This window comes from Sus scrofa, chromosome 15, assembly GCF_054392235.1.
Source record: "Sus scrofa isolate SSC_HxYL_T2T_F1_AM1 chromosome 15, Sscrofa_HxYL_maternal_Yorkshire_Landrace_v2.0, whole genome shotgun sequence".
Taxonomy (NCBI): domain Eukaryota; kingdom Metazoa; phylum Chordata; class Mammalia; order Artiodactyla; family Suidae; genus Sus; species Sus scrofa.
This window is the reverse complement of record NC_139397.1, coordinates 121,112,450-121,125,469: the sequence shown is the minus strand read 5'-3', so window position 1 is coordinate 121,125,469 and position 13,020 is coordinate 121,112,450. Positions and strand designations below refer to the sequence as shown.

The 13,020-nt window shown below is 40.9% G+C and overlaps 1 protein-coding gene across 1 annotated transcript in view; it reads right to left on the bottom strand.

The window, feature by feature from the left end:
- CYP20A1 (cytochrome P450 family 20 subfamily A member 1) overlaps positions 1–13,020 on the bottom strand; it is a 66,792-nt gene that overhangs the window by 14,149 nt on the left and 39,623 nt on the right. The window contains exons 10-11 of the mRNA NM_001315809.2: positions 10,493–10,604; positions 9,002–9,066 (exon numbers count right to left, since the gene is read on the bottom strand). Of these exons, the coding sequence (NP_001302738.2) occupies positions 9,002–9,066; positions 10,493–10,604 (177 nt within the window). The remainder of the gene's footprint in view (positions 1–9,001; positions 9,067–10,492; positions 10,605–13,020) is intronic.

Here is a 13,020-nt window from a genome sequence, read left to right as displayed (position 1 = left end):
CTGTTTTTCTGAGTTTTTTTCTTTCTCCCTCCTCTGAGTTATAGTTCTCTGTCTTCATTTTTATAGGTTTTTGGTGTGGTGACCTTTTTATAGATAATAGGTTTGTAGCCTCTGTTACTTCTGGTGGCTGCTGCCCTTGTGGCTAAAGTTGGTATGGGGTCTTGCTGCAGGCTTCCTGATGGGAGGGGCTGATGCCTGCCCACTGGTAGGTGGAGCTGATTCCTATCCCTTTGGTAGGTGGGACTTTGTCTCTGGGTGAGATTAGAGGGGCTATGTGCAAGGGGGGGGGGGTATCTTTAGGTAGTCTGTTTACTGATGGGTGTGGCTATGATCCCACCCTGGTTGTTGTTTGGGCTGTGGCTTCTCAGCACTGATGGGTGGGGCCAGATTTTCCCAAAATGGCCACCTCCAGAGAAAGGCACTCTGCTGAATATTCCCAAGAGCTTTGCTTCCAATGTCCTTCCCTCACAACAAGCCACATTCACCCCTGTTTTCCCAGGAGGTCCTCCAAGAACTGCAGTCAGATTTGACCCAGATACCTACGGAGACTTTGCTTTGCCCTGGGACTCAGTGCACGTCAAAGTCTCTGTGGTGTGTGTGTGTGTGTGTGTGTGTGTGTGTGTGTGTGTGTGTGTATGTGTTTTTACCATTTCTTGGGCCGCTCTCACGGCATATGGAGGTTCCCAGGCTAGGGGTCGAATTGGAGCCGTAGGCACCGGCCTATGCCAGAGCCACAGCAACACAGGATCTAAGGTGCCTCTGCAACCTACACCACAGCTCACGGCAACACCGGATCCTTAACTTGCTGAGTAAGGCCAGGGATCGAACCCGCAACCTCATGCTTGTTAGTCAGATTTGTTAACCACTGCACCATGACGGGAACTCCTGTGTGCGCCTTTTAAGAGTGGGGTCTCCGTTTCCCCCAGTCCCCTGGAGCTCCTGTGCACGAGCCCCACTGGCCTTCAATACCAGATGCTCCTGGGGCTCTTTCTCACAGTGCCAGATTCCCACATGTGGGAGTTTGATGTGGGGCTCAGAATTCTCTCTCCTGTAGGTGAGTCTCTGTGAACCAGTTAGTTTCTAGTCTGTGGGGCTTCCCACCGCGGAGGTACGGGGTTGCTTATATCATGTAATCGCCCCTCCTACCTCTTGATGTGGCCTCCTCTTTGTCTTCCAGAGTAGGATATCTTTTTGAAGGTTTCTGGGCCATTTGGTTGAAGATTGCTCAGCATGTAGTTATAAATTTTGTTGTTTTTAAGAGAGAAGTTGAGCTCCACTCCTTCTATTCTGCCATCTTAATCCCATCTCTTATTGTCATTTTCTTAATCATCTGTATGTGTGCAGAATTGTTTCTGGTTGCAGGTGTCTTAATTTCAACTGCATTTTCAATGTTCTGCATTCGTCCTCTCCTCTTCTCATGTTTGCTAGTTTTAATATCATATTTGTCAATGGGTGATTTCCTACTTTTATATTATCTTTGCCATTGCCAGTGAGATTTTTCATTTGTAATATTATTTCTAATTGTGGCTTTTCCTTTTCTGCTTAGAGGAATTCCTTTAGTAGTTGATGTAGAACTGATTTAGAGGTGCTAAATTCTCTTAGCTTTTGCTTGTCTGAAAAGCTTTTGCTCTCTCCACCCAATCTGAATGAGAGCTTTGATGGGTAGATTACTCTTGGTTCTAGGTTCCTCCTCTTCATCACCTCAAATATATCTTGCCACTCCCTTCTGGCTTGTAGAGTTTCCTCTGAAAAAATAGCTGTTATCCTTATGAGGGTTCCCTTATATATGATTTGTTGCTTTTCCCTTGTAACTTTTAATATTTTTTCTTTGTATTTAATTTTTGTCAGTTTGATTAATATGTACCTTCCTGTGTTTCTCCTTGGATTTATTTTGTATGGACTTCTCAGTGCTTCCTCAACTTGAATGTTTCCTTTCCCATATTAGGCAAGTTTTTCCTATAATCTCTTCAAATATTTTCTCTGGCCCTTTCTCTCTCTGTTCTCCTTCTGGAACTCCTATGATGTGGATGTTGGTATGTTTAAAGTTGTCCCAGAGGTCCTTTAGACTCTCCTCAGTTCTTTTCATTCTTTTTTATTTTTTTGTGGGGCAGTGATTTTCACCACTCTATCTTCCACCTTATTTGTTCTTCTGCCCCTATTAACCTGCTCTTGGTTCCTTCTAAGTATTTTTCAGTTCAGATATTGTGCTATTCATCTTGTTCTCTAGGTCCTCTAGCTCTTTGTTAAACACTTTTAAGTTCTCAATCTGTGTCTCCATTCTTTTTCCATGATCTTGGATCATCTTTACTATAATTACTCTGAATTCATTTTTGGGTAAACCATCTATCTCCTCATCATTTAGTGGTTTTTGTGTGTTTTTGTCTTGTTCTTTGTCTGAAAGCTACTTTTTTGTTGTGTCATACTATATACCTTTCTATTTATTGTCCCCTTGACAGTAGGACTGTAGATGCAGTAGCAGGTGCCCAGTCCTTGAGTTCTCAGGGGTGGTAACGGTTCACATGTACCCAGAGCACATGTTGGCAGCAGCAGTATCACACTCCCTCTCCTGGAGCTGGGTGGCTGCTAGAGATGGGGTCTGTGAGGCAGACGGCAGTGATTCACAGTTCACAGGATTGCTTTTGTAGCAGTTGGAGGTAGCAGTGTCTCTCTGCAACCCCACCTGCTACCAGGTAGCTTTCAGGACTATTTCCTGCAGCTTGCAATATCAGCAGTTGCGTCTGCCACGCTCCCTTTACTGGGAAGGCTGTGGGGAATGTCCTCTATAGCTGTAAGGGCAGGCGCCACCATTCTGCCTTCATTCCCCTTGCTTGGCCACTCTAGAGATCTCGCTCTCTAAAGCCCCAAGGGTGGGAGGCTTCTCCTTAACTGTTGCTAAGAGACTCTCCCTTTAGCTGCAGGAGATGTACTTCTGGTGGTCCCCCACACACACCAGGCTGCTGGTAGGGGTGCTCTCTGTAGCCACTGCAGATTGAATGTGGATTAATGGGCCTACCACAGGTCCCTTGGTACAGAACGAGTACCACTGACATCAACCCTCACAGGGCCAATGTAGCTTGTGCTCTTCTCCAGCAGGGCAGCCCACAGCTCTGGCAGGGAGCATGCACAGGCAGCCCTTTCTTGGCTCTTCTCAGCACAGATCAGGAACCACTAGTGCAAGCTCCTGCAGGAGCTTGTACTTTTCTTGGTCAGGGTGCTTACAGCACCCACGTGGAACAGGCACTGGTGGTCCTCTCTTGCCTCTTTTGGAACCAGTGCCGCCAGCATGAGCCCCTGCAGAGCCACTGGGCGTAGCTGTGGGGCTTGTGTTTTCCCTGGCTGGGCAGATTACTGCTCTCACAGGGAATGGGCACCTCTGGCAGTGGCTCTTCTGGCACAGGTCGGGGGCGGCTAACACAAGGGCCACCGGCAGGAGTCAGGAGCCTGTGTTATTTCCTCAGGCGGTTACTCCACTTGCTCCAAGGACTCTGCAGCCCTCAGGATGGGTCTGCTTCCCAGCTGTTGCTAGGCAGCCACTGATGCCATGTGACTCCCAGAGCTGAAGCAGGAAGTGTCCTGCAGAATGAGGCATGTGCACGCGCGTGCCTGTACTGGAAAAAGGCTGTAGTGGTGGATTCTGCCCCTTCCTTCCAGCACCCTGAAACAACGGCGTCCAGCCTCTAGGCCCAACTGGGCTGCCTCCACTTAGACACTATCAATTGTGGTCGCCCGATACTCTAGTCCCTCCAGGATATTTCTGCATGGCCAATCCCAGTTTTCTTCCACATAGCCAGTCTCAGCTCCCTCTTTGAGTCTGATATCTAAAGGCAGAATTTTAGTTCCCGACACCTTCTGGCACCTGCAGCACTGGCACTAACCCTTTGTGGAGGAATCTTTCCATTTTAACTGCTTTGCACCAATTGTCTAAAGTTCCTCCTCCGTTGTGGTTGATCTCCTAGCTGGTAGAGGAACTTCCCAGGGTGCAGGAGCTTTTCCTCTTTCCAGCTCCCTCCTAGGGGTGCAGGTCCCGTTTTGCTTTGTTTTGAGTCTTTTTCTTCTTCTTTCTTTGTCCTATCTGGTTTTGTGAAGTTTTTCTTGCTCCATCATAATCATGAGGTCTTTACTCAGTTTTTAGCTAAGCTTCTGCATGAATAGTTCCACACGTAGATGTATTTTCAGTATATTTGTGGGAGTAGTTGAGCCTTACATCCTATTACTCCACCATCATCCTTCTATTTTCTTCTTTTTTTAAAGCATAAATTACCTTTCACTTTTAGACTATACTATATTTACATTACAGTCCATGTAAAAATTATATCAAATTTAATCAGCTTTCCCTTTTGAAAACAATTTTGAAAACTGAGACCCTAAATGTTTATTTGACGATATCTATATGGATCCAGATTAAAAGAGAATCAAACTTGATTCTTTCCAACTATTTTATGAAAGACCTTACAACTTTAAGGATTAAAAATAAAATAAAAATAAAAAACAGATTATTTAATATCAAAAACTGAGGTGTTTTAAAATTTATTTATTTATTTTGTTTTTTAGGGCTGCACCTGTGGCATATGGAAGTTCCCAGGCTGAGGGTCGAATCGGAGCTTTAGCTGCAACCCTGTCCCACAGCCACAGCAACATGGGATTCGAGCTGTGTGGTGCACCTACACCACAGCTCAGAGCAACCTTGGATCCTTAACCCACTGAGTGATGCCAGGGATCAAACCTGTATCCTTATGGATACTAGTCAGCTTTGTAACCCACTGAGCCACAATGGGAATTCCTGAGATTTTAAAATTTAAATTTAAAGGTTTTTCAGCTTTACTGAATTGTAATTGAGAAATAAAATTGTAACATATTTAAAAGTATACAATATGATGGTTTGTTCTTTACTTGGCCACACCCACTGCATGTGGAAGCTCCTAGGCCAGGGATCAAATCCACGCCACAGCAGTGACCTAAGCCACTGCAGTGACAATGCTGGATCCTTAACCCACTGTACCACTAGAGAACTCCTATGATGATGTGCACATACATTAGGAAAGGAATCCCACCCTCAAGTTAATTAGCACAACCATTAAATTACAAATAGTAGCATTTTGTGCTTATGTGGTAAGAATACTTAATTTCTACCTGGCAATTTTCAAATGTCAATATGGCATTATCGACCATAATTACCATGTTATATATTAGATCCTCAGACCTTTTTCATCTTATAACTAAAAGTTTGAACCTTTTGCCAAATGCTCCCTATTCCTCATCCTACTATTCCATCCGATGGCAATGTATTTTATTCTATGTCAGAAAGTTTTTTGGGTTTTTGTTGTTGTTATTGTTGTTGTTTGTTGATTCCCCATAAAAATGAGACCATGCCGTATTTTCTTTCTCTGTCTGGCTCCTTTCACTTAGCATAATGCCCTCCATGATATGAAAATGACAGGATTTCTCTCTCTTTAAAGGCTGAATAGTATTCCATTCAATATCTATTCATATCTTTATCCATTCACCTTTATCCCTCCAACCACTGACAGGTTGTTTCCATATCTGTGAATAATGCTACTATAAACATGTGAATTCAGAAACAATTTTGTCTTCTTTGGATATCTAATTCAGCAGAATGTATAGGCATAGGGGGTGTTCCTGCACTCATTTAAAAACCATTTCTTGGGAGTTCCTGTCATGGCTCAGTAGTTAACGAATCTGTCTAGGAACCATGAGGTTGCGGGTTCAATCCCTGGCCTTGCTCAGTGGATTGAGGATTTGGCATTGCCGTGAGCTGTGGTGTGGGTTGCAGACGCGGCTCGGATCCCGCGTTGCTGTGGCTCTGGTGTAGGTCGGTGGCTACAGCTCCAATTGGACCCCTAGCCTGAGAACCTCCATATGCCATGAGAGCGGCCCTAGAAAAGGCAAAAAAAAAAGAACTGTTTCTTAGTTTGCTACAGTCCTGTGGGACTCATGAACGCAGGCCCAGACGACTGTCAGAGGTAGATGTTTGGGGAGCCCATCCCTCAGATGGGAGGCTACTTAAAGTTGAGGCACTAAATGTGTAGTCCAAACCCTTCAATCCTCAGAGAGTAGATGGGAGTTGGGGGTTCCTTCCTGATTGTATGGCACTGTGCTGGGGGTATGTCTCAGCCTTTCCTACCTCTTTCACTGTGGGTATTTCCTCATTTGCCCGATGTATAGGAGTCACTCAGCTAGTTTCTGGATTTTTCTCAGGGGAAACTGCTCCATGTGTAGCTGTATATTCAGTGTAGCTCACATCTGTATGAGGAGGGAGACTGCTATGTCTCCATCTTGGTCCCAGTCCACAATGAGGTTTCTGATGTCCTTTATTCTTTTCAGTTGAGATTTCTACTCTAGTCTAGTTTTTTTTAATAATAATTCATCATTTGGCATAAAGCAATATTTATAGTATCCATTTAAATCATAGAAATTGGCCAAGGGTTTCTTCCTCTGAGATACTGCCAATACAATGACAGTTATAATGTATTTCTGCGCATTTATCTCTGTAAATAAATCATATCTAGACATGTTTCTACAGGGAGAATAAAGTAATGTCAGTTATTCAAAAAGAAAACAAAAACCACAATGAAGTACCACCACAAACCTATTAGAAAAACTAAAATTAAAAATAGTAACAGCAGTTATTGATGCTGCTAAAGATGCAGAGAAGCTGAATCTCTCAAACACTATTGGTGAGAATCTGTGAAAAATAGCTTGGCAGTTTCTTGCGAAATCTGATGTGCAATCACACTCTTGGGCATTTATCCAAAGAAATGGAATCCTATATTCACACAAAAACTTGTATATGAATGTTCAAAACAGCTTTATTCATAAAAGCAAAATACCAGAAGCAACCCAAATGCCCTTCAGTAGGTGAAAGTTGAACCAACTCTGTACATCCCTATAACAGAATACAACTCAGCCATAAAAAGACATGCAACAGCCTATGCTGAGCTGAAAAATATTAAATTTAGTGGACAAAGTCAATCTCTTCATCTTCCTCTGTGCAATAATCATATTTAAACTAATTAATCAACTGTCTCTACAAGGACTCAGTTCTTCTTTTCTTTTTTCTTTTTTTCTTTTAGGGCCACACCCCCACAGCATGTGGAGGTTCCCAGACTAGGGGTCTAATCAGAGCTACAGCTGCCAGCCTACGCCACAGCTCATAGCAATGCTGGATCCTTAACCCACTGAGCGAGGCCAGGGATCGAACCTGCAACCTTATGGTTCCTAGTCAGATTCGTTTCCGCTGCCCCACAATAGGAACTATCTCAGTTCTATGTATCTTTTTGTTACTATACCTTAGAGTGTCTCAGGGATCATCTCAAGGTGTGATATCAATGAAACTGGATTTTCCACAAGGGCAGGGTGAGGGCTCAACTTAAGAAAGCTTCTCCTTACCTTAGAAATCTATACATAGAACTTCCATATGACCCCGCAATCCCACTCTTGGGCATCTATCCAGACAAAACTCTACTTAAAAGAGACACATGCACCCGCATGTTCATTGCAGCAATATTCACAATAGCCAGGACATGGAAACAATCCAAATGTCCATCGACAGAGGATTGGATTTGGAAGATGTGGTATATATACACAATGGGATACTACTCAGCCATAAAAAAGAATGACATAATGCCATTTGCAGCAACATGGATGGAACTAGAGAATCTCATCCTGAGTGAAATGAGCCAGAAAGACAAAGACAAACACCATATGATATCACTTATAACTGGAATCTAATATCCAGCACAAATGAACATCTCCTCAGAAAAGAAAATCATGGACTTGGAGAAGAGACTTGTGGCTGCCTGATGAGAGGGGGAGGGAGTGGGAGGGATCGGGAGCTTGGGCTTATCAGACACAACCTAGAATAGATTTACAAGGAGATCCTGCTGAGTAGCATTGAGAACTTTGTCTAGATACTCATGTTGCAACAGAAGAAAGGGTGGGGGAAAAGCTGTAATTGTAATGTATACATGTAAGGATAACTTGACCCCCTTGCTGTACAGTGGGAAAACAAAAAAAATTAAAAAAAAAAAAAAAAGAAAGCTTCTCCTTGGCATACAACATGATTACTAACATTTCCTAAACTTGGTTACACTCAATTCCTAAAAATGAGTTCCATGTTTTGGCATATATTCCTTTTAGTATTTTCAATTTGTAACCTAGATTCTCTGACTGTTTTAAGGATAGGAATAGTGTCAAAAGTTCCAGAAAAGACCTTACTTTTTTTTGGGGGGGGGCGCACTCACAGCATATGGAGGTTCCCAGGCTAGGGGTCCAATCAGAGCTACAGGTGCCGGCTTACGCCAGAGCCACAGCAATGCCAGATCCAAGCCACGTCTGCGACCTACACAACTCACAGCAACACCAGATCCTTAACCCACTGAGCGAGGCCAGGGATCAAACCCCCAACCTCATGGTTCCTAGTCAGATTCGTTTCCACTGTGCCATAACGGGAACTCCAGATCTTATACTTTTTGCATTACACCTAAAGTTTATCAAAAAGTTGACATATTTCCACATGAGAATTTTTTTAAGATTTTGAAGTTCTCAGCTGCCTTAGTCAACTCAATATAAAACCTCTCTCTTGCCAGCATCATACATAACAATATACAAACAACACCTATTTTCTGAATTCAACTTAAGAGCTTAATCATTGAGACCAAGAGAAGGAAAACAAAGAAACTGCATATGCAATACCCACTTATCAATAAAAGAACTCCAAAATTCTACCAAAATTAAAGGATAACTGTAGAGATGAGGTAATTAAATAGATTCTTAGATATGGTAATAGCAGAGACTGAGTAGCAGAAAGTTGATGCATGAAAGCAAAAGTAGGGAGCAGAAGACATACAGGGAAGACAAAAGCTCTCTTTTTCTTATACCTTGTTACATATTGAATTTTCTCCTCAAAACTTAGAAAAGGCGTGCAAAACATGCAGACATATAAAAAGCAATAATCACAAAGACAATGAGAGAGATTTCCTACTTGTATGGTGATGACCAAGTACTGGGATCCTGAAGTACCACTCCAAGGGCATATAGGACAAGAGTCTGAAAAAAAATTACTCTAGTTATTCAAGGCCTAACAAAGGCAAATAACACTCAGAAAGCCAACTCATCCTAAATGTTCTTTTAAATAAGGTAATGGATACAAAATTAAAATACAAAATAAATGAAAGAAGCACAGGCCAGTATTTTGGCGCTTTCATAGCAGGAAAGTGTCCCTCAGCATGTCACAAAATATCAAATCCATAAAGGAATAAAAGACTTAACTATATGAAAATTAAAAACCTGTACATAGTAAAAACAAAACACACCATGAAACCAGTAAAAGATTAATAACAGACAGGAAAAAGAATATTTGCCATAAAACTGACAGAATTAATATGCATAACATACCAAAAGACATAAACTCACTAGAAAGAAGATAATTCACAAAAGAGATACGAACTGTTCATATGTGCATGAAAAGCTGTTCAATCTCTCCAATGAGCAGCAGAAAGCAAATTAAAATTATGAGATAATTTTTCACATAAGATTCACAAAACATATAAAAGATTCATAAATCCAGAGGTGGTAGGAATATGGAGAGGTAAAACATTCTCATATACTGTTGTTCAAAATATATAGGGAGTTCCTGTCATGGCTCAGTGGTTAACAAACCTGAATAGTATCCACGAGGACAAGGGTTCAATCCCTGCCCTTGCTCAGTGGGTTAAGAATCCGGCATTGCCGTGAGCTGCGATGGAGGTCATAGACTCGGCTTGGATTCCATGTTGCTGTGGCTGTGGCGTAGGCCAGCAGCTACAGCTCTGATTCAACCCCTAGCCTAGGAACCTCTATATGCCATGGAGCAGCCCTAAAAAGGCAAAAAAAAAAAATTGCCTTTACACATATATGTGGTTTGGCCCAAAAACTTCACTTCTAAGTCTCTACCTAATACCAGTACAAGTATACAATTTGTAATAATGAAAAAAAATCAATGTCCATCTAAATTTCCCTCAATGGGAACTGCTTAAATAAATTATGGTACATTCGCATGGTGAGATACCATATGTCCATTAAAAATAACAAATTGGATCTGTAGTAAATGCCAGTTGCATTAATAATCATGATACACTCAATAAAAGAAGAAAATTAAAAAACAGAGTAATCGTTCACATATAAATTTGTTTTTTAAAAACATAGATACATATGTGTATATGCACACAGAGTGATACACATACACATAAGAAATCTACCAAAAACACACACTAAACTATTAATGGTATTAGAGGCAGCACCTGTGGAGAAGATAGCATTTCTTTTATATTTGAACTTTAAAACAGGCATATGTAATTTTGTCATTTAAAATAATTGTGTTGATTTAATAATATGTAGCATTTATTACACACTTTAAAAAATAAAACTTAAAACTACACAATAAAAGAGTTAAAAAGAATAACTAAATAAGTTAAGGATACCAAATGATTCCTACCTCCTTAGGAATAATAAATGTGTCAATCTTTCCTTCAATATCTTGAAGCCGGGCAGAGACTGGGGTCAGTTTGGCAGTTCGAACAGTTTCACAAAGCACTTGCCGACAATATCTATTTAAAAAAAAAATTTTTTTGGAGGGTATTGTGGGAGAGGCAGTTTGAAATGTATATATATGTGTGTGTGTGTACATATATATATATATATATATCTTTTTTTTTTTTGCTTTTTAGGTCCGCACCTGCAGCATATGAAGGTCCCCAGACTAGGGGTCAAATCAGAGCTGCAGCTGCTGGCCTACACCACAGCCACAGCAATGCCAGATCTCAGCCAGGTCTGTGACCTACACCACAGCTCACAGCGACAGCGAGTCCTTAACCCACTGAGCAAGGCCAGGGATCGAACTTGCGTCCTCATGGATCCTAGTCAGATTCGTTTCTGCTGTGCTATGATGGGAACTACTATATACATTTTATTTATTTATTTTTTATTTTTTTTATTTTTTTTGTCTTTTTGCCATTTCTTGGGCCGCTCCTGCAGCATATGGAGGTTCCCAGGCTAGGGGTCTAATCGGAGCTGTAGCCTCCGGCCTACGCCAGAGCCACAGCAATGCGGGATCCGAGCCGCGTCTGCAACCTACACCACAGCTCACGGCAACGCCGGATCGTTAACCCACTGAGCAAGGGCAGGGACCGAACCCGCAACCTCATGGTTCCTAGTCGGATTCGTTAACCACTGCGCCACGACGGGAACTCCTACTATATACATTTTAAAATGTCATTCAGGAGTTCCCATCGTGGCGCAGTGGTTAACGAATCCGACTAGGAACCATGAGGTTGCGGGTTCGGTCCCTGCCCTTGCTCAGTGGGTTAACGATCCGGCGTTGCTGTGAGCTGTGGTGTAGGTTGCAGACGCGGCTCGGATCCCACGTTGCTGTGGCTCTGGCGTAGGCCGGTGGCTACAGCTCCGATTCAACCCCTAGCCTGGGAACCTCCATATGCCGCGGGAGCGGCCCAAGAAATAGCTAAAAAGACCAAAAATAAATAAATAAATAAATAAATAAAATAAAATTTATAAAAAAAAAAAAAATAAATAAATAAAATGTCATTCAACAATTCATAACCTTCCTAATTTGAAACAGCCATATCGTAATTTTTATTTGCTTAAAATACATTATATTTTAGAGGTATATAAAGTCCAGGTGAGTAAAGAATTGAATAAAAATAACTATCAGAAAAAAACTCAAAGCAGTATTTTTTACAATTTTTAATAAAGGATTAAATAAAAACTTTGATAAAAGACTTTCTACTTAAAAATTATAAAAATATTTAAACAATGATGGGATCCATAAGGAAAAATACAAATAATCTATGGAAATTTTTTTTACACACTTGCAATCCCATAAGTAAAATTAAAAGACAGGTAGGAAAACTATCTACAGTAAATATATCCTTAATTCATCAAAGCTCTTTAAAAATTCATAATTAAAGTGATCAAACACCCCTACAGAAATATGGACAGAAAAATACAAAAAAGCAATCAACCAAAAAAAAAAAAAAACAAAAAAAAAAACCAGGAGTTCCCATCATGGTTTAGAGGTAACAAATTCAACTAGTATCCATGAGGATGCAGGTTCAATCCCTAGCCCCACCCAGTGCATTAAGGATCCGGCATTGCCGTGAGCTGTGGTGTAGGTTGCAGATGCAGCTTGGATCTGGTATTGCTGTGGCTACAAGTCCGATTTGACCCCTAGCCTGGAAATTTCCGTATGCCGTGGGTACGGCCCTAAAAAGCTAAAAAAAAAAAAAAAAAGGCCTGAAAACATAAGAAATGATACTCAATCTCATCAACAATGAAAAAATTGCCAAAGTAATTTTTTTATTTTTTTACTTTCCAGATTAGATGAACAAGAGTAGTGTCAGAGAAAATACTAATAATAAAAAGAAGGGAAAAGACATTCATATTCAGTTGCTGGAAGAATACACCGGTACAAACTTTCTGAAAGGGATCTTAGCAATATGTATGAAAATATATAAAGTGTGCATCATAATGAGAACAGAAGCAGCTAAAATGTACGGACACCTTGCTTTGAGTCAGTTCTATTAAATACTTTCTATGCAGTAATTCATTTAATTCTTATAAGAAACTCATGGGTGCTATTGTTTTTTAATTTTACAGATTTAAAAAATGAGGCAATTATTTAAGATCACACATCAGGTAAATGGTACTGATAGGATTCAAACCCTAGTCTGTTACTCCACAGTCCCTAATCATAAACAATACACTACTGCATATAACCTTAAATGATAATCTCATTTCTTGGATCTTATTAATAGAAATAATTGGAACTATTAGCAAAGATGTAAGCACAGGAACGTTGATTATAATTTCTAAAAACAACAAAAACAAAAGAGGAAAACCTCCTTTCCTCTTTGAACAAGTATTTTGTGGGTACCTACTACATTAGAAGCACTGGTTTAGATACTGAGCTACAACAGTGAACAAGACAGATACCCTCAAAGAATATAT